The sequence below is a fragment of the Colobus angolensis genome, unplaced genomic scaffold (assembly GCF_000951035.1).
Source record: "Colobus angolensis palliatus isolate OR3802 unplaced genomic scaffold, Cang.pa_1.0 Scaffold404, whole genome shotgun sequence".
Taxonomy (NCBI): Eukaryota; Metazoa; Chordata; class Mammalia; order Primates; family Cercopithecidae; genus Colobus; species Colobus angolensis.
In genome coordinates this window covers 357,866-383,340 of record NW_012117422.1, presented here as the reverse complement: position 1 = coordinate 383,340, position 25,475 = coordinate 357,866, and the positions used below count along the sequence as shown (strand labels likewise).

At 43.9% G+C, this 25,475-nt stretch overlaps 1 protein-coding gene across 1 annotated transcript in view; it reads left to right on the top strand.

The window, feature by feature from the left end:
* The window catches only part of RNF130 (ring finger protein 130), a 110,536-nt gene extending 85,356 nt beyond the window's left edge, over positions 1-25,180 (top strand). The window contains exons 4-9 of the mRNA XM_011955969.1: positions 1,686-1,757; positions 3,669-3,751; positions 11,118-11,214; positions 13,972-14,176; positions 17,427-17,520; positions 24,990-25,180. Of these exons, the coding sequence (XP_011811359.1) occupies positions 1,686-1,757; positions 3,669-3,751; positions 11,118-11,214; positions 13,972-14,176; positions 17,427-17,520; positions 24,990-25,005 (567 nt within the window). The 3' untranslated portion in view covers positions 25,006-25,180. The remainder of the gene's footprint in view (positions 1-1,685; positions 1,758-3,668; positions 3,752-11,117; positions 11,215-13,971; positions 14,177-17,426; positions 17,521-24,989) is intronic.
* The last annotated feature ends 295 nt before the right edge of the window (positions 25,181-25,475 follow it).

The window sequence follows — 25,475 nt, the reverse complement described above, 5'->3', positions numbered from 1 at the left end:
ATAGGCGGTTTAAAATCAGCATGATAGAGGGGACTCATAGATTAGGCTTTGAAGACAGAGCAGCCACACGCAGTGTGTGGGTTTTATATCTCGATTCAAACAAGCCAGCTACTTAAAGACATTCTGTAAACACCTAGGGAACTTGTAGTATAGTGTGAGTATTGGATAATGTTGATTAATCATTGTTACTTTTGTTAGGAAAGATAATGGCATCTAACAAAAGCCCGTATCTATTAGAGGTGCTTAGTGAGAATTTTATGCTGAAATGATGTGATGCTTGTGATATGCTTCAGAATCATCTAACACAATAAAGAGGGGAAACAGATGAAAAATAGAAGTAAAATTCTGGTAATGGAAGCCGGATGCTAGGTACATAGGGAAGGCTTTATTAAATTATTCTCTGTTCTTTTGTGTATTTAAAACTTTCCCCTACCTTTTTTCTTACATGTTTGTGTGGGTTTTTAACATTGTTAAGGTATCTTGTTTTGGTCTCCGCCTTGCTCCGTGAGGAGCAGCATCTGCCGTTTCCCGCAGTGTAGGGCACGGATGTGTCTAGAGTGACCATCTCCTTAATGTGCCAGGGACAGTCTCGGTTTGTGCCCTTTGTCCCAGTGTGAATGTTCTAGGGCCCTCTGATTCACAAAGCTTTTCTAATTTGAACAGGAAAGCAGATGCTCTCCTTAGTTTTCTTCACATACCTGTTCTTTACACCTGTTTATCTTTACCAGATTATGACTTTGCCTGGAACCTCCTCCTATCCCTACACCCAGAACCACCTCCTAACCCTATGCCTTTCCCGTCTCACCCCTTCCCAGTCTTAACCCGGGCCTCGACTTCTCAAGACCTTCCTTGATGTTCCTCCCCTGCCTCTCGCCCCACCCCTCCTAGTCGCCTCCTCTGCGCTGCCACCTGGCCCTGGGCATGCTTGAGGGTTCACCATTAATGTAACTGTTCCCAGTTCAGTGAGCTTTTCAAGGGTAGGGATCACCATCTCTTCATCTTTGGGTTGTTGGTGCCAAGCAGTGCTAGCAGTATCTGGGAGAATGTTGCATAAATCCAGCCCTGGAGATTCTCTGACCTCACCTTAGAGATAATGAAAACAGCTCAACCCTGGAAGGTAAATACACCTTCCTAGGATGACAGAGGATAGTATAGCAGAGCCAGAAGTAGAGCTGTGACGCGTTCCTTCTCTTCACGCTTGATGATGTGATAAGCAATTTCAAGGAGCAATCAGGGTTCCCCTTTTCTAAGACAGCATTTACACACCTGATGGTGATCATTCCTTGAGCAGAATCCAAAAGCCATTAGAGCAGCAGGAGTGGCTCTGGAGTGTACAAGAAGTAGGTTTGATAATGCTGTGATATTTCAAATGTTTATTCAACACAAAATGCAGCAATTATGACACCTGACTTTTTTACTGCTAGAGAATTGAAGACCTATATTTCTAGGGAGTTTGACCTAACAGGGTGCTCTAACACTTTTTGTTATTCAACCAGAATGCTGAATCTGTGCCACAGCCACCAGTTTTTCTATTTAAAAAAATTTTTTTTTATCATTCTCTTATATGTAGGACATGGAGAGGAATGTAGTAAAATGGAGACTTTATACTTTTAATTGCTTAGAAATAAAGTACGTCATTCAGAGATCTTACACTTAGTATCTGTTTTCATTTGCAATTTTCACAGCGTCGTCTTGGAGATGCAGCTAAGAAAGCCATCAGTAAATTGACAACCAGGACAGTAAAGAAGGGTGACAAGGTACAGTAATGAACTAACTTTAGCACTGTAAAAATAATCAAACAGTTTTGTTTTTGTTTGGTGGGAGAGGACACACCCTAATTGTTTACATTTCATTTGTTAGATTTTCTTCCAACTATACTACCTAATGCTTTATTTTAAACTACTTTCTTACAGTAACTCTAGCTGTGTTTTCCTACAGAGTTTTCTTCTGCTAAAACCTAGCATACATTTTCAGAGAATTCTAGTGGACCATTTGTGCGTTAAAAAGCCAGAAGATGTGTGTTTTCTTCCTATACTTCCTGGGACTTTGCTGTGTCTCTTGTTGTTTTATTTTTTCACTAATTACATGGAGAATTGAAGACCTGTATTTCTAGGGAGTTTCACCTAAAAAAGGGCTCTCTTTACAATGGGTTGAGCAGTTTGAAAGAAGAGCAAAGTCATCGCTGTCAGGGTCATCGCTGGTGGCTTGGAGGACCAGGGAGAGAGGCAGTGTCAGAGTGTGTCAGGGTCATCGCTGGTGGCTTGGAGGACCAGGGAGAGAGGCAGTGTCAGGCTGCTGTGGTGGAGAGGTGGAGACCTCTAACTGACATCCCCCTCTCAGAGCTCTAGTTACAGTAGAGCCCTGCTTCTCCGCTAGAAGGACACAGCTGCACCTTAGTGCTGTCCCTACATTCAGAGTGTTCAGGGTTTTCTAGAATGGGAAAATGGAATCTCAAAAGGCATAAAACCAAAACTGTCTCCTGCCCCACACCCAATTCTAATGTTTAAGCACAGAGTTGTGCCTGGAAGAATAATTTCATATGATTCTCTGTCTTCCTAAGTTTTATCAGTTTCTTGGACTTTACCCATTGTATTCCCATTGCCTTGATACCACCATATCTAGTTGCCTTTGAAACAACTTTATAAGGTAGAGACATTCTTAGTGAACTTTATTGTGCACCAAGGAAACAGAAAAGGGGGGAAATCACTCAAGAAAATATAAGTAGCATCAAAACAGCTTGCATTTCAGTGGCAGAGGAGTGGTAACCAGTGTAACAGTGTAAATGTGTTCTTGGCCTGGTAGCCTCAGCTGCCACATTAGGATGAAATTCCCTGGAGCGGATTTAACCTACTCATCTTACATTGTATCCCAGGCCAGCACAGTTATTTCCTTTAATCATTAAAGCCAATTCATCTTAGTTTGTACCTGCTAGGCCTGGCAAGAGTTGTCCACTGAGTTTCAGTCCAAGTGACAATGACATGGCAGATAGTCTGTTTTCCTGGCTTAGGTTCCTGGCATGTTTTGTTTCATGACAACTTTTGCAAAACCCCTTCTCAGTCCTAGGAGGAAGGAATTCAATTCATTTGGTGTCTAAATACCTGGCTGACTCTTTCTCACTCTTGATGAATACTAAGTATTGAATTGAGCCAATGACTCTTCTCCATCCCAAATCTGTGACCAGATTCACAGCTCCCAGTCTTGGGGTGGGTTTCTAGACAGCAGTCTACTGGGACTCGACTCACCGTCTTTCCTGTCTGTACTTCAGTGTGTCTTTAAGTGGGCATCCTGGTGAGCTTCCAGCCTGTCAAACGTAGCAGTGAAACCTCTTCAGACCAATAAGTCATACAGGGGCAATGAGGGACGGGGAGATCATGATGGTCCAAGCTGATTCTAACCTTGAAAAAATTAGAGTTACAACTTCATTTTTGTAAGACATATCATAAACAGAATTAATACAGATTGTTATAATTTTAAAAACAAAATAGATTGGCTTAGACATAATTTGGGCCAATATAGTTAGGAAAATAAAAACAAATTAATTTTAATCATTTTTCACTTTATAACACTTGCTTACCATAGTAGCCCCAGAAAGATTCTGAGCTGAATTGCATCCCAGCTATGTGTATACTTGCAGCATGTGACTTTTGTTTCTGTACTTTTCATTTTAGGAAACTGACCCAGACTTTGATCATTGCGCAGTCTGCATAGAGAGCTATAAGCAGAATGATGTCGTCCGAATTCTCCCCTGCAAGTATGTCAACTTCATTTGTTTGAAAAAGAATGATATTAAGGTGCTTTATATGCCTCCTTTGCAGAGTGGGCATCTCCGTTGCTTGTGAGTGCCACCCACCCCGTGGCTTTCTGGAGGCCACGTCTGCTGTGCATTGCTGGCCATGGGGCTGAGGCCGGCAGGGAGTGGTGCTGCTCAGCAGATGCAGGCTGCATAGCCTTCCTAGGTGTAGCCAATATGCGACGTGGCACGCGGCCTCCAGACTCCCCAGACACAGCCTAGGAGTGTTGAGGTTGAGAATTCTTGTTCTATGGTTTCATTTGTCTTTTTATGTTTGTTTTCTTTCTTTTTTTTTTTTTTTTGAATCAGAGTCTCGCTCTGTCACCCAGGCTGGAGTGCAGTGGTGCAATCTCAGCTCACTGCAAGCTCCGCCTCCCGGGTTCAAGCAATTCTCCTGCCTCAGCCTCCTGAGTAGCCGGGATTACAGGCACCCCCCACCACGCTCCGCTAATTTTTTTGTATTTTTAGTAGAGACAGGGTTTCGTCATGTTGGCCAGGCTGGTCTCGAACTCCTGACCTCAGGTGATCCGCCAGTCTCAGCCTCCCAAAGTGCTGGGATTACAGGCGTGAGCCACCTCACCCAACCTGTTTTCTTTAAAGATGGGGTTCTTGCTATGTTGCCCACAGCTGAACATGAACTCCTGGACTCAAGCAGTTCTCCTGCCTTGTCCTCTCAGAATGTTGGGATTACAAGCGTGAGCCACTGTGCTCGGCATTGATTTGTGATTCATGTAGGTTTCAAAAACAGTCCCTTGTTCCTGTCCATCTTAGACTACGTCACTAGGCCCTTCAGTGAGACTTCCATCAAGCTCACCTGGCTCTGGGTACCACAACTTCGGGGACTTGGATTAAATATTTTTCTAAACCTGGATTATGTAAAATGGAGAGAACTGATACCTGCTTTGTGCCTGCTGTGATTCAGGTGCTCTGCTCTGAGCAGACTGTACTCATCTTCTCCTAAATTCTCTCAGCAGTCCTAAGAGGGTGTTTTTTCCCCGTTGTGCAGTGAAGGATGGTGAGCCAGTAGCAGGTTCCAGGGTTGCACATTCAGAAATGGCAGAGCTGTGTCAAGGCCTGCCTTTAATGTCGTGCTCCCCACATAGGACCCAAGCCTCCCTCCGTGAGAAGATTCGCCTGTGCCTGGGTGCCCATGTTGGTTTCTCCCATGGCTCCTCTCGAGCTGGGGAGTATGAAACTAAGATACACAGTTCTGAGTGTCAATTGGATAAATAGGAAATCACCTGCCAAGAAGCCTAAAACCAAAGAGTTTGCCTCTTCTCCCATCTATTTAAAAGACATCCACACAACTCCAGCCTTATAATATGGAGCATGTGAATTAATAAAATAATTGTGAGTTGTTATCTCCATGAGGCTACCGGTCTTATTTTACTTACAAAGTATCTATTTTGTGTCTAGGAAAATCTGTTTTTTAAAAAAAAAACAAACTGAAGAATTACATATACTGAAACAGAAATCCAAGATTCTAGAAGTCAAGTCATTCTAGTTTATATATAAAGGAAAATCTATGAAACTAAATGTAGGCTGTCCTGTAGAAAATTAAACTATGGAACAACCAGTCTTCCTTCACATGCAGTCATTGATGGTCTAAACGTGAGGCTAAAGGAAATGCACACGCAAGTGCAAATCAGAAGAAGGGCCAGCGGGACACAGGGAGGCGTCGTCCACACTTGCCTGCTTCAACACTGGAATGACCAGGAGAAGCCAAGGCGCTCCAAATTCTGTCTTGCTATTTCAGCCCCGGATCCTCTAGAACCGTGTGGTACCTAAAAATGAGGGCCTCCAAAACCATTCATGGGCATTATTAAAATGAGGGGTCCTCAGGGGAGGCTCGGCCTGAAGTAGGTTATTCTGGGAGCTTAATCCCATTATCTTCATCCCTTCAGTGTTGACTTTTCACAGTTTCATTTGGAGTTATCTTTTTCCTTTTGTATAATTTTTATTTTTTGTAGAGTTGGGGTCTCACTATGTGGCCCAGGCTGCTGTGAACTCCTGGCCTCAAGTAATCCTCCCACCCTAGCATCCTAACATGCTGGGATCACAGGCGTGAGCCTGACGTCTGTCCCTCTTCTTAAATTTAGTTCACTGCTTTCCAGACCTAACTGTGCATCGGAGTCATTGGGAGGCTTTCAGAAACATCCCGAGTGGAGGCCAGGCGTATGCACTTATAAGTTCCTGCCCGATTCTGATGCTGCAAGGCCACGCCCTCCAGCAAGGTCCAGGCCATGGTTGATCTGAACCATTTCTGCAGCTGCACCTGCCACCATAGAAGTGGTTTGTGTTTGTGGTCTGCTTATGAGTGTTAGAATTTTTGGCATACTTCTTTCATTGCACCCTCTATGGTACTGTCACTCGGCTGTCTTTCAGTACTGGGTCATTGTGTTACTATCCGTGCTCACTGCCCTGGCTGAGTGTAGAGTTTTCCCTGTTGCTGTGGAACTGAGCGGCTGTTTGTTCCTCTGACACCCCCTGTGTCACCAAGCTGTAACTTTCCCTAGACTGCACCGCACAGTCTGCTCAGCACAGCACCCCATCTCACTGCCATGTAGCGACAGTGCAATTATCAGGTGTAATACAAATTAACTTTATACATCAGGCAGTACTTGTGACAGTCTTTAACCTAGAGCAACATTTCTCCACCTTGGCACTGTCGACATTTGGGACCATTGTCATTGTTTAGGGGTGTGGGCATTGCAGTGTCCTTGGCACTAGGTGTCAGTAGCACCCACCCACACACAGTTGTGACAACCAAAGCTGCCTCCAGATGAGAACCACTGAGCTGAGGATGGCTATGCGCCTCTTCAAGCCTCTCCCCAGCAGATTCCACTCGCAGAGTTGCGCCTTCGCTCTCACCAACCTGCTGCTTACAGAATTCCTTCTGCCTTGGGACGCCTCCCCGCCCCTAGTGTCTTTGAAGCCAGAGTCGGTGTCACCTGCTGTGGCTCTCTGTACCTCATGTTGCTAAGCGGTTCTGCTCCCTCACCGTCCTCCCACGGGACTGAACTGACTTGGCAGACATAGCCTCCCCGCCGGGCCTGCCGCTGCGCAGAGCCCTGCCCCGACCTGGCTGGCGTCCCGCGTTCGTCACAGCAGCACCTGCAGGTGTGTTCACTCTACTTCAGCACCTTAACTCACACACTTACTCTCCACTCGCAGAGGACCCCTTCACCATCGACTTCCCAGAGGAAGCAATGGGTGGAATTCCTCAGCCTGCTGACCCAGGCACTCAGGCTGGAGAGGCCTTCTGCTGTGGTCCATGCATCTCCTCCCCGCGCCGCTGCGTGCCTGCTCTCTCCCTTCCTTAGGGTCTCGTTCTGTTGGCTGGCTGCTCCTTCCAGTGTTCTGTCTCCACTCGCCGGCATCTCGTCACACTCGTATTTCCCAGTCCAGTTTTTAAACCTGTCTTTCAAAGCCATCACCCTCCAAGTACCACCCCACAGCCTCTCCTGTCATACCTGCCCACTGCCTCTTCCCCACTTCCGTGAGGGAGGGAGATGGGCCTGGACACCTTCTTGTCCATCTTAACAATTCACAAGCTCAGGTGGGGCTTTCTATCCAAAACTGTCCAGCCTCTCAGGGATTGCCTGCTTCTTGCCACATGACCTTTCTTTTTCCTCTTCTGTCGCACTGTTTACTGTGGACAGGTGGCAGTTAGCATGGCGGAGGGGCCCCCTCCTCGGCTTAGTGATCACAGCTGATTCTCCTTTGGATGTTAGCCAGCAGATCTTAGAAACTGAGGAGCTGGTCACCTCGTCTTACTTAGACCTCTTAAAGGTTAGTCATAGGAGTTTTTAGTAGTTAGAAGTACTTTTTCAGAAGTGGAGTGCTGCAGCGTGGATGGATGAACGTATGTTTCCATGCCACTTTGGGAGCTAAAGCGGGGGGCTGGCACTGCAGATGTCTGAGGCTCCACTGCAACGGAGGGCCTATAGAGACGGTGACTGCTGCCAGCTCCAGCTAACAGAAGAGAGTTTCTGTCTGTGACCTTTAATAATTCTGCATCCTTTTATATTTGCCAGGTTCTTAAACGGCACCAAGAGGCTGCAGAGCTGTGAGAGCAACTCATCTTCCTCCCACAGAGCCTCCCCTCCCACAGCGCTCTTCCGCTCACTCTAGTTTATGGCATGTGTGGGACATAGGAAAGGGGAGGGCACTGAATTTCATTATTGCTGGGTTTGTTCCTTTCACGTTTGTTTCTCATTCTGTATCCCAAAGTATTTCTCATAGGAATAAAGGACTTGTTGAAGTTCGGTATACTTGTGCTTTTCATGTTTCACTGTCCACGTGTTACCTGCTTTCTGTCCCGGTGCACCACCCACCCACCCTATGTGTGGCGAGCCTGTTCTGCATTTATGTGTGTTTTTATCACGTGAGTGGGGAACTTCTTTTCAAGGCCCCACTTGCCCCAGGTGTGTCTTCCTGAGGCCTCCTGGGTGTCCATGGAGCACCTTCCACAGTGAGAGCCCACAGCCATAGTGAGGGCGAGCATGGTTAGGCGTGCAGGAGTGTGACCAGTTGGTGGGGCTGCTCTGCCGGTGTGATGGCCCTGCATGTGCTCAGCCTTGGCACTTCTCTGAGTGGTCCACACGCTGTGTTGCATTGACTGCTCCAAACACCTCCCAAGGTAGATTAAACGCCCGTGGCCCAGTCCTTAGCTGAGAGCTCTGCACAGCAGAAAGGTGGTTTGCCAAGCACCAGACTGGTGTAGCAGAACTTTGCCTAGAAGGGAAGGAAAGGCCACGGTGAGTTCAGTGAAAGTTGCAATGAAGAGACAATGGGTGATGGGGGACAAAGTACCACATTCAGGGCAGCTGCCTGTGGAGATCACAGAAGAGACAGGAAGGAGAGGAGGGCCATGGGTGAAGAGAACAGCCACCCAGATTTGTTAGTGAAAGTGAGGGATGTGCCGTGGGAATTTGAGACTGAGGATCTCTGGGTGAGTTGCACGGAAGCTGGACTGGTGGGGAATTTGGAAAGATAATTAGGAAGGAAGGGTGTTTAGTGCTCTGAGGTAGGGGTCAGGGTTAAGAGAGGGATGGGGTGGATGGAGAGCCCAAAGACCAGAAATATTTCAGATTTTCAGTTAGCTAAGGAAGGAAGGTTGGAAGGAAGGTTTTCTAAATTTGTCGCCAGAGAACCAGTTGGTCTTTTTTGTTTTTCTTCATAGTACCCTACAGCCTAGAGGAGAAATTTTTAATTGTTTAGTAAAACAGAGGGGCGGACACGTCTTTTATATCAGTAATCCTGGAAGGAAACAGTTACTGAAGAACCCAAACATATTTTTAACTAATTTCAGGTTAAAGAAACAGGCAGAGAACACTGAACTCATGCAGCTTTAAAAAGAAAATACAAGGATTATACCATTTGCTTCTTTCTGAATAAGGAAAGACAGGACAATCAGAAAAGGGAAAAGCAAAAACTGGCCCCAGTAGGGAGCACCAGGACCACACCTCTATCCCCTCAGGTGGCTGCTGCGGCTTTACCAGGTCTCCACCAACAGTTCAGCAAGCCCAGCCACCCCCCAACTGCATCTGGATACCTCTCACTTCTGTACCAGAGCTCTGATCAGAACACAGCACCTAGGCCTCCCCCGACCCCCAGCGGGATACGTCCCATTCCTGCACCAGAGCCCTGATCAGAGGTCACAGCACCATATCTCTTCTGTTACCTGTCAGTCATCAAAGTCCCATCATCTGCCCTATGTAGGCCTGACCTGCAGCACCTCCCCGGCCACCCCACCCTAGTGCTAACCCAGTGCACAGGTCCGTACCCCTCCTGAACGTGTATGCAAGATACCAGGCATTTGCGTCCCTGTGACTTTCTAGAAGGAGGTTCTGTAATTTATATCAGATCTAAGGGAGTTTGTATTCACCAAAAGGGTTAAGAAGCCTGTTGTGGTGTTTGCTGGTCAGCAGCCAGCATTAGTGCAGTTGACCCCTGCTGGAAAGTCTAGGCTGGCTCTGGGGACACCCTGTAGTAAGGAACCGCACCACACACACAGGCTACGAGGAATAAGACATAATGCCTTAGGCATGCTGAATGTATTTGGGGCTTACCTATGGATTGGCAGGTTTCCAGCCCTTAAGTAAAAGCTTTAAGGTTTAAATAAATGCCTTCGGGGTGATGGTTCCAGTTATTTCATTGTCTGAGAATTTAAGACTAGACTGACAAATCCATTCTTCAAGATCTTTACTCTTGTCCCCAAAGAAATGAGCGTAAGGCCATCAAACAGTGGTAGGCAGACATGTGCGTATATTGTTCAGGCCGAAATTGTAAGTTGTAAGCATGAATGTCTGTTCCAGATCCCAGCAGAAACTGAGTTTTCTAGACCTCTTTTTTATAAATCAAAACTGCATTTTAAAACAGCTATAAATAACATTAACTTGGAAATTGACAATCAAAGTTGTAAAGGTATACCATGGTTCACTTTAGCATCTTACTCAAAAATTTCTCTTATCTTATCCCAAACTCAGATTAGTGTTTCTTCCAAAGCTGCCCTCAATGTCTGTCCTGGCACCCACCTTCTCCCTGTTTGGCCAGGACTGTAGAGCTTCAGAAAGCTGCTGGGCCAGGTGCTAGAGCTTGAGAAGTAATTTCTGCAGCTCCTGCAGTCTTTCTTCCCTTCCAGAGGGCACAAGTTCCTTTTTTTAAGAATGCAAAACCCTCTGACTGACTTATTTCCAGTCACAAGGCTGTGGCTTTCTACTTTCTTCAATAAGAGAGAAAATCACCCATCCTCCCCCTTTAACATTTCAGCTGAAAATTGCTAAGTGTTACTTGAATCTAGGCACAGTTTACCCCTTAAAATAGTTTCAACTTCCCTGTAGCTTTTATAAACATTCAACACAAATTGCTCAGAAGTTTTTAAAAATGACATTCAAACAGGGTTCCATAAAACTAATAACTATACAGAGAACTCTTTTCATTTAACCATGATTTAATATCTTTTTGAAATTCCATTTTTCTATGTTAGCTATTGTAGAAAGCATAACTGGTTTGTAAAGTGTGATTGTTTTCATTCTTAATAAATTTTCTAAGTTTCCATTAGTCCTTTTTGGAATTTGGTAAAATAAAAGGTCCAAACAACCAAATCCTACTTACCCATTCTTCCACAGTGTTGTATATATGAGGTTGGGTTCAGGAGATTTTCTGCAAGTTATATTTTAATAAATTCCCAATATTTGTCTCTTGGGGCTTAAAATATGTTCTGAAAGGGGGGAAAACAGACTAAAAATTCCCTTTGTTTCCATTTTGGCCTAATAAATTTCTTGGTATGTAATTTGTGACATAACTCTCCATTATTTTATAGGCATGTTTTCCACAAATCCTGCGTGGATCCCTGGCTTAGTGAACATTGTACCTGTCCTATGTGCAAACTTAATATATTGAAGGCCCTGGGAATTGTGGTATGTTTCCTATTTTATTTGTTATCACTTTTATGTATTATTATATGTATGTGTAATACAGTATAACACAATTGGCATAATAGGAGGTGTGACTAAGACACACAAGAAAACACTGGCTATATTTGCCATGTAACCATGTAAGCCCAACAGGACCTTTTTTCCAGACTACTGAGAAGTCTAACCCATCTCAGAGAACTCCTGGAAGAGAAGGTAAATAACTGTACTAGTCCTTTTTTTTTCTTTTATTAAATTTAAGAGATAAGGTTTCACTCTGTGGCCCAACTGCAGTGTAGTGGTGCAATCATAGCTTACTATAACCTCGAACTCCTGGGCTCAAGCAGTCCTCCCACCTCGGCCTTCTGAGTAGCTAGGACTACAGGCACACACCACCATGCCTGGCTAACTTGTTTTTGTTTTTGTTTTTTTGAGAGAAAGTTCCGCTCTTGTTACCCAGGCTGGAGTACAATGGCATGATCTTGGCCCACTGCAGCCTCTGCCTCCCAGGTTCAAGCGATCCTCCTGCCTCAGCCTTCTGAGTAGCTGAGATTACAGGTGCCTGTCACCACCCCCGGCTAATTTCTTGTATTTTTAGTAGAGACAGGGTTTCACCATGTTGTCCAGGCTGGTCTCCCTGACCTCAGGTGATGCATCCGCCTCAGCCTCCCAAAGTGCTGGGATTACAGGCATGAGCCACCGTGCCTGGCCACTTTTTTATGTTTTGAAGAGACAAGATGTTCAGGCTGGTCTCAAACTCCTGGCCTCGAGTGATCCTCCTGTCTCAGCCTCCCAAAGTGCTGAGATAATAGGCATGAGTCACCACACCTGGCATGGTCCACTTTTAAAAGTGTGCTTCTGTTGGGTGAGGAGTATGAGATGAAGAAAGAGAGAATGACATGATTTTTCTTCATTCCGACATCTTTTTTTAAAAGATAGGCTGTATGCTGTTGACTCTGTTCCAGTCGTAATCTCCTCTGTGCTTGGCATAATATAAAACTGTGTTCTTTAGCCTGAAGTTTGACTTTGATCTCTTGGGGGTTGGTAAGTTGCAAGCAGAGAAGGCAGACAGTGCCTGAAGCCCAAGGAGAACTGTTGACAACCATAGCCTGGCAGGGGCCATCGCCAGGTGTGCCAGAGTCCAGCTGTGGCAGGTGCCAGGTCAATACTGACTTGAGTAACCAAGGACCTTGGTTAGTCCTTGCTTAAGAGAAGCATGTATATCTAGGGTTATGCTTTTTATCAGAAAATAACATAGTTTCTGGTCTCAAAGAATGAAAGAATAATCTCCTTATGGAACAAAAAGTTTAGTTTGATCCAACAGATGAACTCATTTTAGCTTGCAACCCAAAGAAGATCGAAGGCATCTTATTTTAAATATACTGTCAAACACAGTTTCAGTGTATACAGTTGGGCGGGCAGTAATGCCCCATTTGTCCTTTGTCAGAGATCATGTCAGTGGTGATGCCATTTAACATGGGATTACTCAAAGTATCGGGTGTTACTGACACCATGGACTGGATAATCCCTTCTTGTTGGGGCTGTCTTACTGTGTCGCCCAGGCTGGAGTGCAGTGGCGTGATTCTCCTGCCTCATCCTCCCGAGTAGCTGGGACTACGGGCGCCCGCCACCACGCCCGGCTAATTTTTTGTATTTTTAGTAGAGACGGGGTTTCACCGTGTTAGCCAGGATGGTCTCAATCTCCTGACCTCGTGATCTGCCCGCCTCAGCCTCCCAGTGTGCTGGGATTACAGGCGTGAGCCACCATGCCCATCCTGTTTGTTAAGTATATTAAGTGCTAATACTTTTCTCCTCTCTTTATAACAAAAATCCTTCTAAAATGTATTGCAGGTTATCATGGAGCCTTACATGTAATGAACATAAAAAAACCTCTTCTAACTGGGTGTGAGTCTAAGCATCACTCTTAGTACACTGTGTTTTGCTTTTTTTAAAATAAGGCTTTGAGATGACCTGAAATGGTTCTTTTGCCCAGAAAGCCATTGGTTCCAGGTTTGGTTGGCTGAAACTTCTCTCTAGAAACATATAAACTTCTCACAGCCACCCCTCCCAGCTCTGCTTCTCATGTGCGGCCTGCTGCTGCATGCTGAGAGAACCAAAAGTTGTTAGGTAAACCGAACATGCACATTGTTACAACTAAAGACTTTTGGTGCTCACTTTTTAATTGGTAAACTGTGGCCCTAAGCAGCTCTATACCTCTCCCTCAGGATTAGGTGCTTAGGTTTTGAAACAGATCATTTTCTTATAGTTGAAAAGTCTTTTCAACTTTGACCTACTCTCGGTTTTATGCTTTACTTGTGTTTAAAAGGCAGACGATACTTAAAAACTGACTACCAGAGCAATGGGGCTTTCGGAGAAGTTAGTAGGATGAAAGAGGTGTTTTCTATTACCTGGGATTCTTCAACATGGACATTTACCATGAAGTAAAGTAATAGTTTACTGTTTTAAACTGGATGTTTGGTATCTGTATGTTAATGATTACGACTCCCTGTGCCTGTGACCAGTTTTCTCTGATCTGCAGTGAAGTTTGGTTTTCCTTTGTACCATTTCTGAGAAGAGATCTCTGTGCCTTTTGAAGAAAAACTTAGGGTGAGAGGAGAAGGAGTAGGTAGGTGGGCAGATAAATGAGAGGATATCACAGGGAAATAACTTAGTAAGGTCTTTGCAACAGGGTGTCAAACTTCAGAATCTTATGAAAGGATTTGTTTTCCTTACAGTTATTTTTAACCTACAAATATTTTGCAGCCGAATTTGCCATGTACTGATAACGTAGCATTCGATATGGAAAGGCTCACCAGAACCCAAGCTGTAAACCGAAGATCAGCCCTTGGCGACCTTGCCGGCGACAACTCCCTCGGCCTTGAGCCACTTCGAACTTCGGGGATCTCGCCTCTTCCTCAGGATGGGGAGCTCACTCCGAGAACAGGAGAAATCAACATTGCGGTAACAAGTAAGTGGGGGCCTCCGCTCAGGCACGGGGCATGTGACTGCCTATATGGGCATTCGGGACCATCAGGAGAGTCAAGGCACTCGCCTCAGCCTGCAACACAGACTGTAACCAAGAAAGGGATGTGTGTTTCTGTTAAAAAAGGTATTTGGAAGAATGAAACTTTATTTATGATAAGTAGCTGGTGTGTTTGTGTATAATTAATAGGAATAGCTGCATTTGATGAGTAGCTGTTGAGGTCTGTCTTAGTCGCTGTATTATAAACCTTGTTTTGAAATCATTGCATTACAAACAGGCGTGTAAAGGGAGATGTTGGAAGGTGACACAGGCCCCCAGCAGCATTGCTGGTGTGTCGTGTGCTGTGAGCGCTGGTGTTCTCCACCTCCGGGGCTACAGGCTACTTAGTGGGAAACTCATCTATAATTTAAACCTAAAAATTCACAGTTCTTGGAAGATAGCCTGTTGCGCACTTTATTTTAAGTTTTTTATGGAAGTTTGGTCTCTTGGCACTTAACTCTTTGGTATAATTGTATATGAGGTAGGAGAAAAGCCAAAGGACAATCTGCCTGAAAAAAAATACCGTGAACAAGTTATGAACATCTTCACATTGCACTGTCGACAAGCAGGAAAGAAATGCCGAGTATTTTGATGGTAGTGCCTAAGGACGGTGTGAGTGAGCTGACAGCGTGTGTGTGGGCCTCACAGACATTCACCCCTCAACAAGCTAGCTTTTCTCTTCACTTCCATTCTTTACATGTTGTTTTCATCTAACAACCTTTCACCCATCTTCCTTGTTGCTGCTCTGCTGTCGCCTTTTCCAGTACCTGCTGCTGCTTGCCTAGAGCATCAGACCCTGAGGCTCGTGGGACCCCACTCCACTCTGGGAGTCAGTGAAATGGATGACACTGTTACAGAATGTTTTCTCCTTTACATATTAAGACTTGTGTGGTCTGTTCAATCCAAGTATTCATGTTTTTAACCAACCAGACATTGTTGTTAGAAAATGGTTCCCCATGTTTTTTTCTGTCATCTGTCTAACTCAGAGAGCCCTCATTCAGTTATGCAGCAGGGAAAACTATGCTTTGAGCGTAGTTTGGCTCATTTCGCACCATCTCTCAGTGATTCATTTTGATAGCATTTCATGGTTTCCTTTCTTCGGTGTTTAGGTTTTGTGGTCTACAGTTTTAAAACTTGATTGAGTAGTAATAAAGAACACAAAGGTTGTTGGTTTATTAGTGAGTTTTTCGGGTCCTTCATTGATCAAACATTTATTGAGCTCCTACTACTTACTACATTAAATACTGATCCCATTATATTTTATATAGAAATGTCCTTTCAAAACCTTTTGCTTTGATGATAAAAAAGATTACTTCATGTACCAAATTAATCACCGTTAGCAGAATTTACACATGATGTTAGTAAATAAAATTCATGTGATTGAACTAAACCACAGCTACCTCTGCTTTCCCTCTGAAGCTCTATAGCACCATAGCAACCACAATGCATCCAACTGGCACCCACTGTGTGCAAGGCACTGTGCTAAGTAGGCACTGGGGGCAGAGGTAGCCAGGCCCGCTGCAGGGGGGCACTGTGGAAATGCCACCAGCATATGGGGTGTTTTATGATGGTGTCTACTTCCTTTTGTTACTAGTTTTTAAAATTGAAATCACACACACACACAAAGATGTGCAAATATGGGATGGTATACTCAGAATTTGGAAACATAGATGTGACGAAGTTCTACAAGGTAGTCTACATATCATATGTAAAAGTCTCCAAGAAGAAAAAAGAAGATACTGTCTTAAGTTCCTTGATGGTGATGGCATTCGGCTCTTGACTTTTTTAAATGCCATATACATTTTCCCTAACTTAAAACATTACAGGTAAAAATGGTGGGTTTTATATGTAGTCTTGAACGTTCATGCGATTAAATAAAAAGCTTCAATCTACTGATGAGGAAGTTTGTAGTTTGAGAGGCAATGGCTGTACTGATGTCTAAACAGTAGGGGTTTACTAAGCGTTTTCATAACATAAGCTAAGCTGGGCAGAGAAATGCTCATAGAGCACACTCCGGACCCGGAAGTCCTCCAGAGCAGTGCTTCGTGACCTTCCGAAAGTCACCACCTTTAAAATCTAACAAAAGTATGTTTTTCTAGAAAAAGGCCTATGCACACACAGTTTTGCATGCGGGGTTAGGATTTGTGGAACCCAGATTGAGAGACACACATGTTGTATACAGCTTGTGCATAAAATATTTGGCAGTCCACGTGTAAATAGTTCTCTCTTCCTTCTTGCATATATATAGGTAATTTTATTGTGTAACATTTTGTTAAAAAAGCCCTAGTCAGTGTATACTCTAAGAAATATTTTAGAGTTAAGACTTTTTAGCAAGTCAGATCGGTTCTTAGGTTGTTTTTGAGGTTCTCAATAAATACTGTTTTTAAAATGTTACCTTGACAACATCGGCTCTGAAAAGGTAAGGGAAAATATCTGGATGGAGAGAGAGAGACAGGCTAGATGAAAATCCTTAGAGTAGTAAGCACCAAAGGTTTCCAGCTCTTTGGCAGTCAAGTACCCGGTCAGTCCCCCGCCCTTCCTACTTCTGCGTGTCACAGCCTGGACAGCCAGTGCTGCTCCTCGGCAGTGGGATGGGGAAGAGTAGTTTCTGGTTTCTTGAGACACCAGTGAGATGTCCTTTTTACGTAAATATCCCAAGTAAGCCCATGCGTAAGAGAGAAGAATGTAGCCATGGATGCCATGGGAGGCCGGCTCGCAGACTGCTGGGAGCACCCACAGGACCTGGAGAACCGCTGCTCCGTGCTCCTCAGCCTTTGACTAAGAATGAAAGCCATGCAGAAATGACAGAATGAAGAAGGAAAGAAGGCTATAAATATGCTTAGTCTGCTTTACTGCCATTTACATTAACAATGAAAAAAGTCTATGTCCATGTGCAATTTTATATACATATTTTCACCACACACTTTTTGGTGGCTACACTGCTCACAGACCTCAGGACCTAAATGGAAGAAATGGTTGGGCCATGCTTTCCTTTCTCCCTTGCAGCTTTCACCAGTACTCCACTAACCTTCTCCAGTTAGTAGCTCTCTGGCAAACCTCCTGCTTCACTTCCTTGGGCCAATCTTGGCTTACACCTCCGTTGACGTCTGCTTCGTTGCATTTGAGGGAAATGTTGGCATCGATTTGACTTAAACCTTCTCCCCAGAGTGATTTCCTCCCTTTCCTTTATCAACAGAAGAATGGTTTATTATTGCCAGTTTTGGCCTCCTCAGTGCCCTCACACTCTGCTACATGATCATCAGAGCCACAGCTAGCTTGAATGCTAATGAGTAAGTAACAAATTGTTTTTTGGATTGCATGTGCCAGATGATCCCAGGAAAACACATGGAGCAATTTTCACAAAGGTGGTGAGAATTGGCTTTCCACCAGTTTCATACTGATCCTGGTGGGATCATATCTAGCAAAATACTTTATTTCATGAACATATATTTTTAGTCAGTAACACAGATTGGGAATTCACCTTATTCAACAAGAACAGCTCATTTGAGAAAAGATCCAGAGGTTTTCATTAGCCACAGGCTTAGAATGAATTAGCAGTATAATGCAAATGGCAAAGGAACAGTATAGAGTGTAAAAGGCTGCCAGTGTCCTCATCGCTGACGGGAAGAGCCCCACTTTGTGTTCATCACACTTACCTGGAGCCTTGCATGTCTAGCTTCTGGGGAAGCCCCGGCACCCATGCCTGTAGTCAGGACCAGTGCCTTGGGTACTTGGCCTGCAGGAAAGAAGCAATTTAAAAGACCCGCTGTTTCCAGATATTAGGACAACTGTGAGGAGAAAGAGAAAATAAGTCTAAGCGCTATCTCCACGGGCAAAATGATGACCAAAGAGCAGGCTCCATGACTGCAGGCTTCACCTCGGTAAAAGGAAGGACATCTGTCAGTGAGGTTGCTTAGTGGCAGGGTGGTTTGCTGTAGGGCCTGCCCAGGACTGGGAATGCAGGCTTGTCAGGGGTGCTGTAGTGAGGTGTTTTCAGAGGACGGAAGATTGGGCTAGATGACTGTTATGGTCCATTTTGATGCAGTGCTGTTCCAAGAGTAGTTTTCCGTAGGGATAAGATATAGAAAGGGTTTTTTATTTTTGCTTTGTTTCGTTTTGTTCTAAATTTTGGACATTTACTGAGGATACGTTCAGTCCTTTCTTTTACCAATATTCATGAAAACTAATTAGAGATGAAAGCAACCCTGGGGCACTGCTCACATTTGAACCTCAGTTGGTGTGGGTGGAATTCACGCCATCGCCCTACTCAATTATGTCCTGATACTTTAATTGATGAGTAATAACCAAACTACTTCATGCAGTTGATTTAATTGACTGCCCATTGTCTGGCTATAGAAACAATGGGCAAGTGGCCTCCACTTGCAGTGACATGTGTTCCTAGATCTAAACCTGATCTGTGGGCTAGATACCTGCAGGAAGTGCCCGCTGGCATCCATGAGCCCGTACGTGTTGGGGCTCACAGACGTCAGGGTCGGCTGGCACTCCCCAGCCTTCAGAGGAGCACTGCACTGATCCAGCAGGTGAACCACTGGCTGCTGCTGTTGGCCACCCATGCAGTTTCCTTCAGCACGGCGCACCTAATTCCTTAGACTCTAGGGTCACACACACCTGGATTTGACTCTCAGCTCCTCCATTTTTCAGTTGTAAGACCTGGGCAGTTTTATTTATTTGAAGCTCCTTGTAGTCATTCATAAACAGATAACGCTAGGACCATGTGGCAGGGTTGTTATGAGAATCAGCATATAAAATGCTTAGCACAGTGCCTGGTACATAAGAAGTGCTCAATAAATGTTAGCCAAGCCAATGCCACCGCAGTGCTATTGAAGTTCTGTTAGGAAGATGGCCATCTGCCTTTATTATCTGGGAATTGAATTTAATTTCTTCCATGAAATAGGACACAGAACCATAGTAACTCTGTGAGTAGCTATGATTCAAACCTTATTTTGGAGGGAAACACTTATTTCACCCACAACCACCTCTTTTGCTTACTCCCATGCTAACCCATCAGGCAAGATAGTAATATAAGCCTACTTCTCAAAAAGTTCACAAATGAGTGATAACCAATACAAGCAAATAATTACACTAGGCACTTTTCGAGAATTATTGGGTAGTTTAATAGTCACCTGACTGTCACTCAGAATCCGTCTGATGTTCAGTTCATTTATCAGATTAAAATGAGAGTTGCTCAGTAGACATGTTACCTATTAGAAATCATAGTATCTGGGCCATAATATTTTAGTTCCGTGCCTAAATGCCTGCATGACTCAGAATCTAAGTCATGGATCTTAGATCCATGCCTTAGTCCAACCCTTCTCCCATTAGTGGTTGTAGAGGGTTGATTTCACAGTTGTTCATTTGGTTATTATTTCTGTGCCTTCAGTCAAAACCACTGAAGGACAATATTCACGATCCCATTTAGAGAGAAAAATGGAGAGAGTGTGTATGTGTGTGCGTGTTGTGTATGCACACATGTGGATACAAGCAAGGATGGTCACCAGAATATGAATGGTGATTATCTTACGTTAGAATCTGGGGCAATGTCTTCTTCAATATGTGCTTTTGTGTGTTGTGTTTTTTTTTTTTTAACAGTAAACATGAATTAATCTTTTTAAAGGCAGTTTTTATTGTGGCAGATGATAGGAAAGATAATAGTACTTTTACCCAATGTCTTTTTCTCAAAAATGTCAATGACAAATTCCTAGTGATTTTATTCCAGAAAAAAGTTTATTTTAGCAAATAAATTTGTAATTATTATTTATTAATGAATTTTTCAACATCTATTTGATTTCTGTTTTTGCCTTTATCTACCAAAAAACTTACAACCAAAATAAGATTTTTTTTTCACCTTAATTGCCCGGGCTGAATTTTCTGGGTAACCTCATCCATTTGTAAAATAGTCATATATAAACAGATTTCATCTCTTGGCATTTTAATGACTGTCTGAAAATTGATACTGAACTTCACCTCTATGCATATACCTACTAGAATAGTTTACTTTTTTGGCAGTGTTACTAGTCACTGTTCTTGTACATTACTATTCAAGCAAGTCCTTGACCCTGTCTACTCACTGTTGAAACCCTGTAGGCACGATGTAAGGGCAGTGTGTGGGACCCAGGTGGTCCAGGGCCCCCTGCCATGGGTGGGTTGCTGACTACACAAGGAGGATCCTCACAAGGGATGCAAGCCCCCATCCCTCCCTCACCATGCTTGGTGCATTTACCAAGGGCTTGGTGCTGCTGGCTTCAATCAGAAGTCCATCAAAAAGCCCTTGGGTTTGGAGTCACTGCCCTTCTATTATGATTAAATACTCTTTATTTAAGTACTGTAACTAATTATACATTAAATTTTTTAAGCACTGCAAACAGATCTGGTAAATTTTGAAACTTTGCAAATATAAACAGGATGGTAGTCAAAGAAGCAAATAAATGTAAGGTAAATATATTTATGTATTGGCTTCTCATACCTCTGTTTCTTAGTACCTAGGTAAGCAAGGTTATCGAATTTCAGTTCCCAAAAGGGGTCTTTTGCTCTACTTGGTTATTCATATAAACCTTGTGAAATGTCAACATTTACTAACTGATATTTGTGTCACTCTAGTTTTCCTTCAAAATAAAAATAAATATTTTTATTATTTGTATTTGAGGAACATATACAAATATATAGCAGAGATTTTAAGTTTAATGGGAGGCGTGACTAGGTATCCCCTAGAGCCTTTTTCCAGTTGCTAGATTCTGATTCATAGAAATCATGTTCTAAGATTTGCAGAGAAGGGTAGCTCATTATTCAAGATTCAAAAAAGTCTTGGCATGAGGAAATGAATCTGAAGTGGTAAAGGTGATGAAATAACTAGAGCAGATGTTCCAGTGGCATAACCTGAGATAAGGAAGCCTTGGCTTCTTGTAGCAGGTCCACCAGGAAACTGCTGGTGAGCTTCCTCCTCTTAGTGTAGTATCAGAAATTTATATATATAAACTCCTTTATATAAAAAGAATTGATGTTTCTATTTTACTCTCAGTATTTCTGAATTATTTTGCTCAGTACTCTTTTTTTTTTTTTCTTTGAGACGGAGTCTTGCTCTGTTATCCAGGCTAGAGTGCAGTGGTGCCATCTCGGCCCACCACAACCTCCACCTCCCGGGTTCAAGCAATTATCTGCCTCAGCCTTCTGAGTAGCTGGGATCACAAGCACCCACCACCACGCCTGGCTAATTTTTTTGTATTTTCAGTAGAGATGGGGTTTCACTATCTTGGCCAGGCTGGTCTTGAACTCCTGACCTTGTGATCCGCCTACCTTGGCCTCCCAAAGTGCTGGGATTACAGGCGTGAGTGCTCAGTACTCTTTTTAAGAGGAATATTGAGAAACTAGCCCAACATAAAAGGGTCTGCAAGTTTAATTATTTGATGTCTCGGGGATACTTGTTTCGGAAGACAGGGGACCGGGTGAGATGAGAGGTGTTTCCAGGTGTTTGAAAGACTCTTAAAGATGAGAATAACTACTGTTTATTGAATGCCTTCCAAGATCTTAGTCCTACACTGATCTCTTTTACCCATATTGCCTGGTTTAATATTCAAAAGAGTCTGATGGTGACTAACCAGTGCATACAGAGACACGCTTACTCTGTATTTCTGGAGCTCTGGAGATATCTACAGGGAGGTAGATTTCCACTTGATATACGAAAGAGCTTTGTGACCTGGCACGGTAACTCACGCCTGTAATCCCAGCACTTTGGTAGGCCGAGGCGGACAGATCACCTGAGGCCAGGAGTTCGAGACAAGCCTAGCCAACATGGTGAAACCCCATCTCTACTAAAAATATGAAAATTAGCCAGGTGTGGTGGCAGGTGCCTGTAATCCCAGCTAAGGCTGAGGCAGGAGAATCACTTGAACCCGGGAGGCAAAGGTTGCAGTGAGCCGAGATCGCCCCGTTGCACTCCAGCCTGAGTGACCAGAGTGAAACTCTATCTCAAAAAAAGAAAAGAAAAAGAGAGAAAGAGAGAGAGAGAAAAAGAGAGAAAGAAAGAAAACAAGAAAACTTTGTATTAGTTAAAATTGTCCATCCAAAACACGGAACACTTTGAAAGCTAGCGAGCCTGCACCAGGACCTAAATCTTCAGACGGAAGCTACAGGATAGAGCTGTTCACAGGCTGACCTCACGTCAGGTAGAAGGCTCTAAGACTCATCCTGTGCTGAGGGTCCCTCTTGAATTGTCCTAGGAGTGATCAGAGGCCGAGGAGAGGTGTTGGGTTCTCTTTCAGTTACCTGTTTTAGAACCTTAAATATCAAAAGCAGCGTTTTTCAGACTTTTTAAAAACCATCTCCTGCTATAAGAGATACATTTTGCATTGTGACCTAGTACTCCCATATGTAACTGAAACAAATTTCACAGACACTTCCCTGACTGCATGCAGTATTCTCTGATGTAGTCAACCCTCTGCTTTGTTGTTAATATTAGTTGTTAACTCCTAAATTGATTTTAAAAACCATTAATAGGTTGTATGCTTTAGTTTGAGAAACACTTGTCTAAAGAATTTTGAATTTTTAGTTCTCAGCCTGATAACCTTTTGCTCACACAACCTGTCTTGTAACAATTCCTGAAAAGATTTAAAATTAACCTCTGTTTGAGGTGTATTGCTGGATAGTGGATCCTCTTCTTTCTCTTAGTATTTATTCTCCTTGTAGCCAATCTGAGTGTGAGATACATATACACAAAAGAATAAATTAGGGCTTTGAGGGAGTGAGTGACTCTGCAGGGATGCCATAGGAAGAAGGCCCCTGGAATTCAAACCCAGCACCTCTGGTTCCAGCCTTTTCCTTTAAACTGCTTGCATTTGACTACTTCAGAGAGGAGGATAGTGTCAAATAATGTGGTTGAAGAAGACAAATTTCGTTTCCTAAAAATACAGTGGCAACATGAGTATTAAAGGCAGTGGGAACTTGCATTGGACTTCTCTGCTCTCTTTGGCAGTGGTTATTATTTTGCTTTATTTTATTTATTTATTTGAGACAGAGTCTCACTCTGTCACCCAGGCTGGAGTGCAATGGTGCAATCTCGGCTCACTGCAACCTCTGCCTCCCAGGTTCAAGCGATTCTCCTGTCTCAGCTTCCCGAGTAGCTGGGACTACAGGCGCCCGCCACCGCCCCTGGCTAATTTTTGTATTTTTAGTGGCGATGGGGTTTTACCATGTTGGTCAGACTGGTCTCAAACTCCTGACCTCAGATGATCCACCTGCCTCAGCCTCCCAAAGTGCTGGGATTACAGGCGTGAGCCACTGTGCCCAGCCTATAATTTCTTTAAGAGGCAACAAGATAAAGTAGATTTAAAAACTCGATTACCCCTTGGAAGTCTTTAATATTCAGTTTTTCTGAGGAAATACTAGAAAATGTGTTACCTTAAATAGGAACTACAAGAAATAATAAAGTACAGAGCTTTATGTGAAGTTGTGAATATCCTTTATACCAGAGGTTTTTCAAAAAAGTTGACAACGCCCCCTCATTCATTGAGATGCCGTTTCCCAAGTAGGCTCCTGGGCTTGTGCCAAGCACTGGGCTCGCAGTGCTGAAACTAATGGAGACCTGGCCTGGCCCCACTGGAGCTCAGGGCTATGCCCTCATGTGCGTACTGATGTGGCTGGAGAGTGAGGGAGTATGCAAAGGCACTTCTGGGTCATGCCTGCAGAGCTGCTGCTTTACCTTTGGGGGAGCTGAAAAGGCTGCATGGAGGAGTGACTTAGGAACCAGCCTGGGCATAATTAGGGCACACAGTGAGGACCTCACAGACCAGGATCAGGGAGTTGTGTGGTTTGGTGTGTCTACCGTAGGTGGTGGTGGCAGTAGGCAGGAGACAGAATTTGGACTTTATTCTTGTAAAGAGCTGGTAATGGGCTCTAAGGCTTTTCAGCAGAGAGCTATTCCTAGTGGCTGCGAAGCTGCTTGCTGTGGTAGAGCATGGAGGCAGGAAGATAGATTAGGTAAAAACAGGGAGTTGAAGGAGGAAGTCAGGGTGGCGGGCAGGAGCTGAAATCAAGAGTTGCTGGAGAGTTGTATAATAACCAAAGCTTGTGTGGTTTGAAGCAGAGATCTGGAGCCCAGCTGAAAGAGATCAATGCTAACAGCTCGATTTGGGGACCCTGGAAATGAGCAGGAATCCAAGGCATCAGAAAGCCAGGGCAGTGCCACAACACAGGGCTGCAGAGAGGGCAGCAGGAGCTGGGTCAGCGCAGGGTCTCGTCAAAAGGTCATAGGCTTTCCACCTGGTACAAGGACAGAAACACACATACACAAGGTCTGGAGGATTCCTGTGAGACAGTCATACATCCCTGTCACTGCAGAATAAGTAAGGACATTCTTGTTTGAGGGGTAAGAGGAGCATTTTTAAAAAGACAACAGCTACAGATTTCCGCACCCTCAGCATTCAGAACATGTATGTAAACCAGGATAAGCTGTAAATTGTATGATAATCATCCCTGTGTATTTAAACAGCACGCCATGGGCCTGACCTTTTCCTTCATTCTTTTGGGCATATTAAAGCACCTCTAAGGTGGATGAGTCAGTCACCTGCAGATCTGAAACTGCTGATTTTGGGAAAACACTTAATGGCTTCCTGGCCTTACCAGAGGGGTTGGGAAATGGCTAGGGACAGCGCAGGCCACCCTTCAGTTAGGGTCACTTCTCTGTTACTTTAAACATTTGACTACTCTTTAACTAATTTATGACTTCTTTTTTCCCTTTATTCCATAGGGTAGAATGGTTTTGAAGAAGGAAAAAAAACTGCTTTCTGACTGATTGCCTTGAAGGAAAAAAGAACCTATTTTTGTGCATCATTTACCAATCATGCCACACAAGCATTTATTTTTAGTATATTTTATTTTTTCATAAAATTGCTAATGCCAAAGCTTTGTATTAAAAGAAATAAATAATAAAATAAAAAGACTGCACTGTTGAGTATTATTAACCAGACCTGTGTTTTGAGGGCTGATTTGGAGACCGCAGACCCGGATTGCATTTGTGTTTCAGAGACAGAATGTGCTCCTGGCTCCCGTGAGAGGAACAGGGATTGACACTTACTATTGGTGTCTTCACATGGGCTCCTACCCACATAGGGCGCAAGAGTGGGGACATGCTGCTGCTGCTGCCGCTTAGGGTGGTCAGTTGATTTACTCATTCTTCAAGGTGGACATTCGTTCTCTGATAATTTCTTCTTTGTGGTTAATCAGCCTTCCCCAG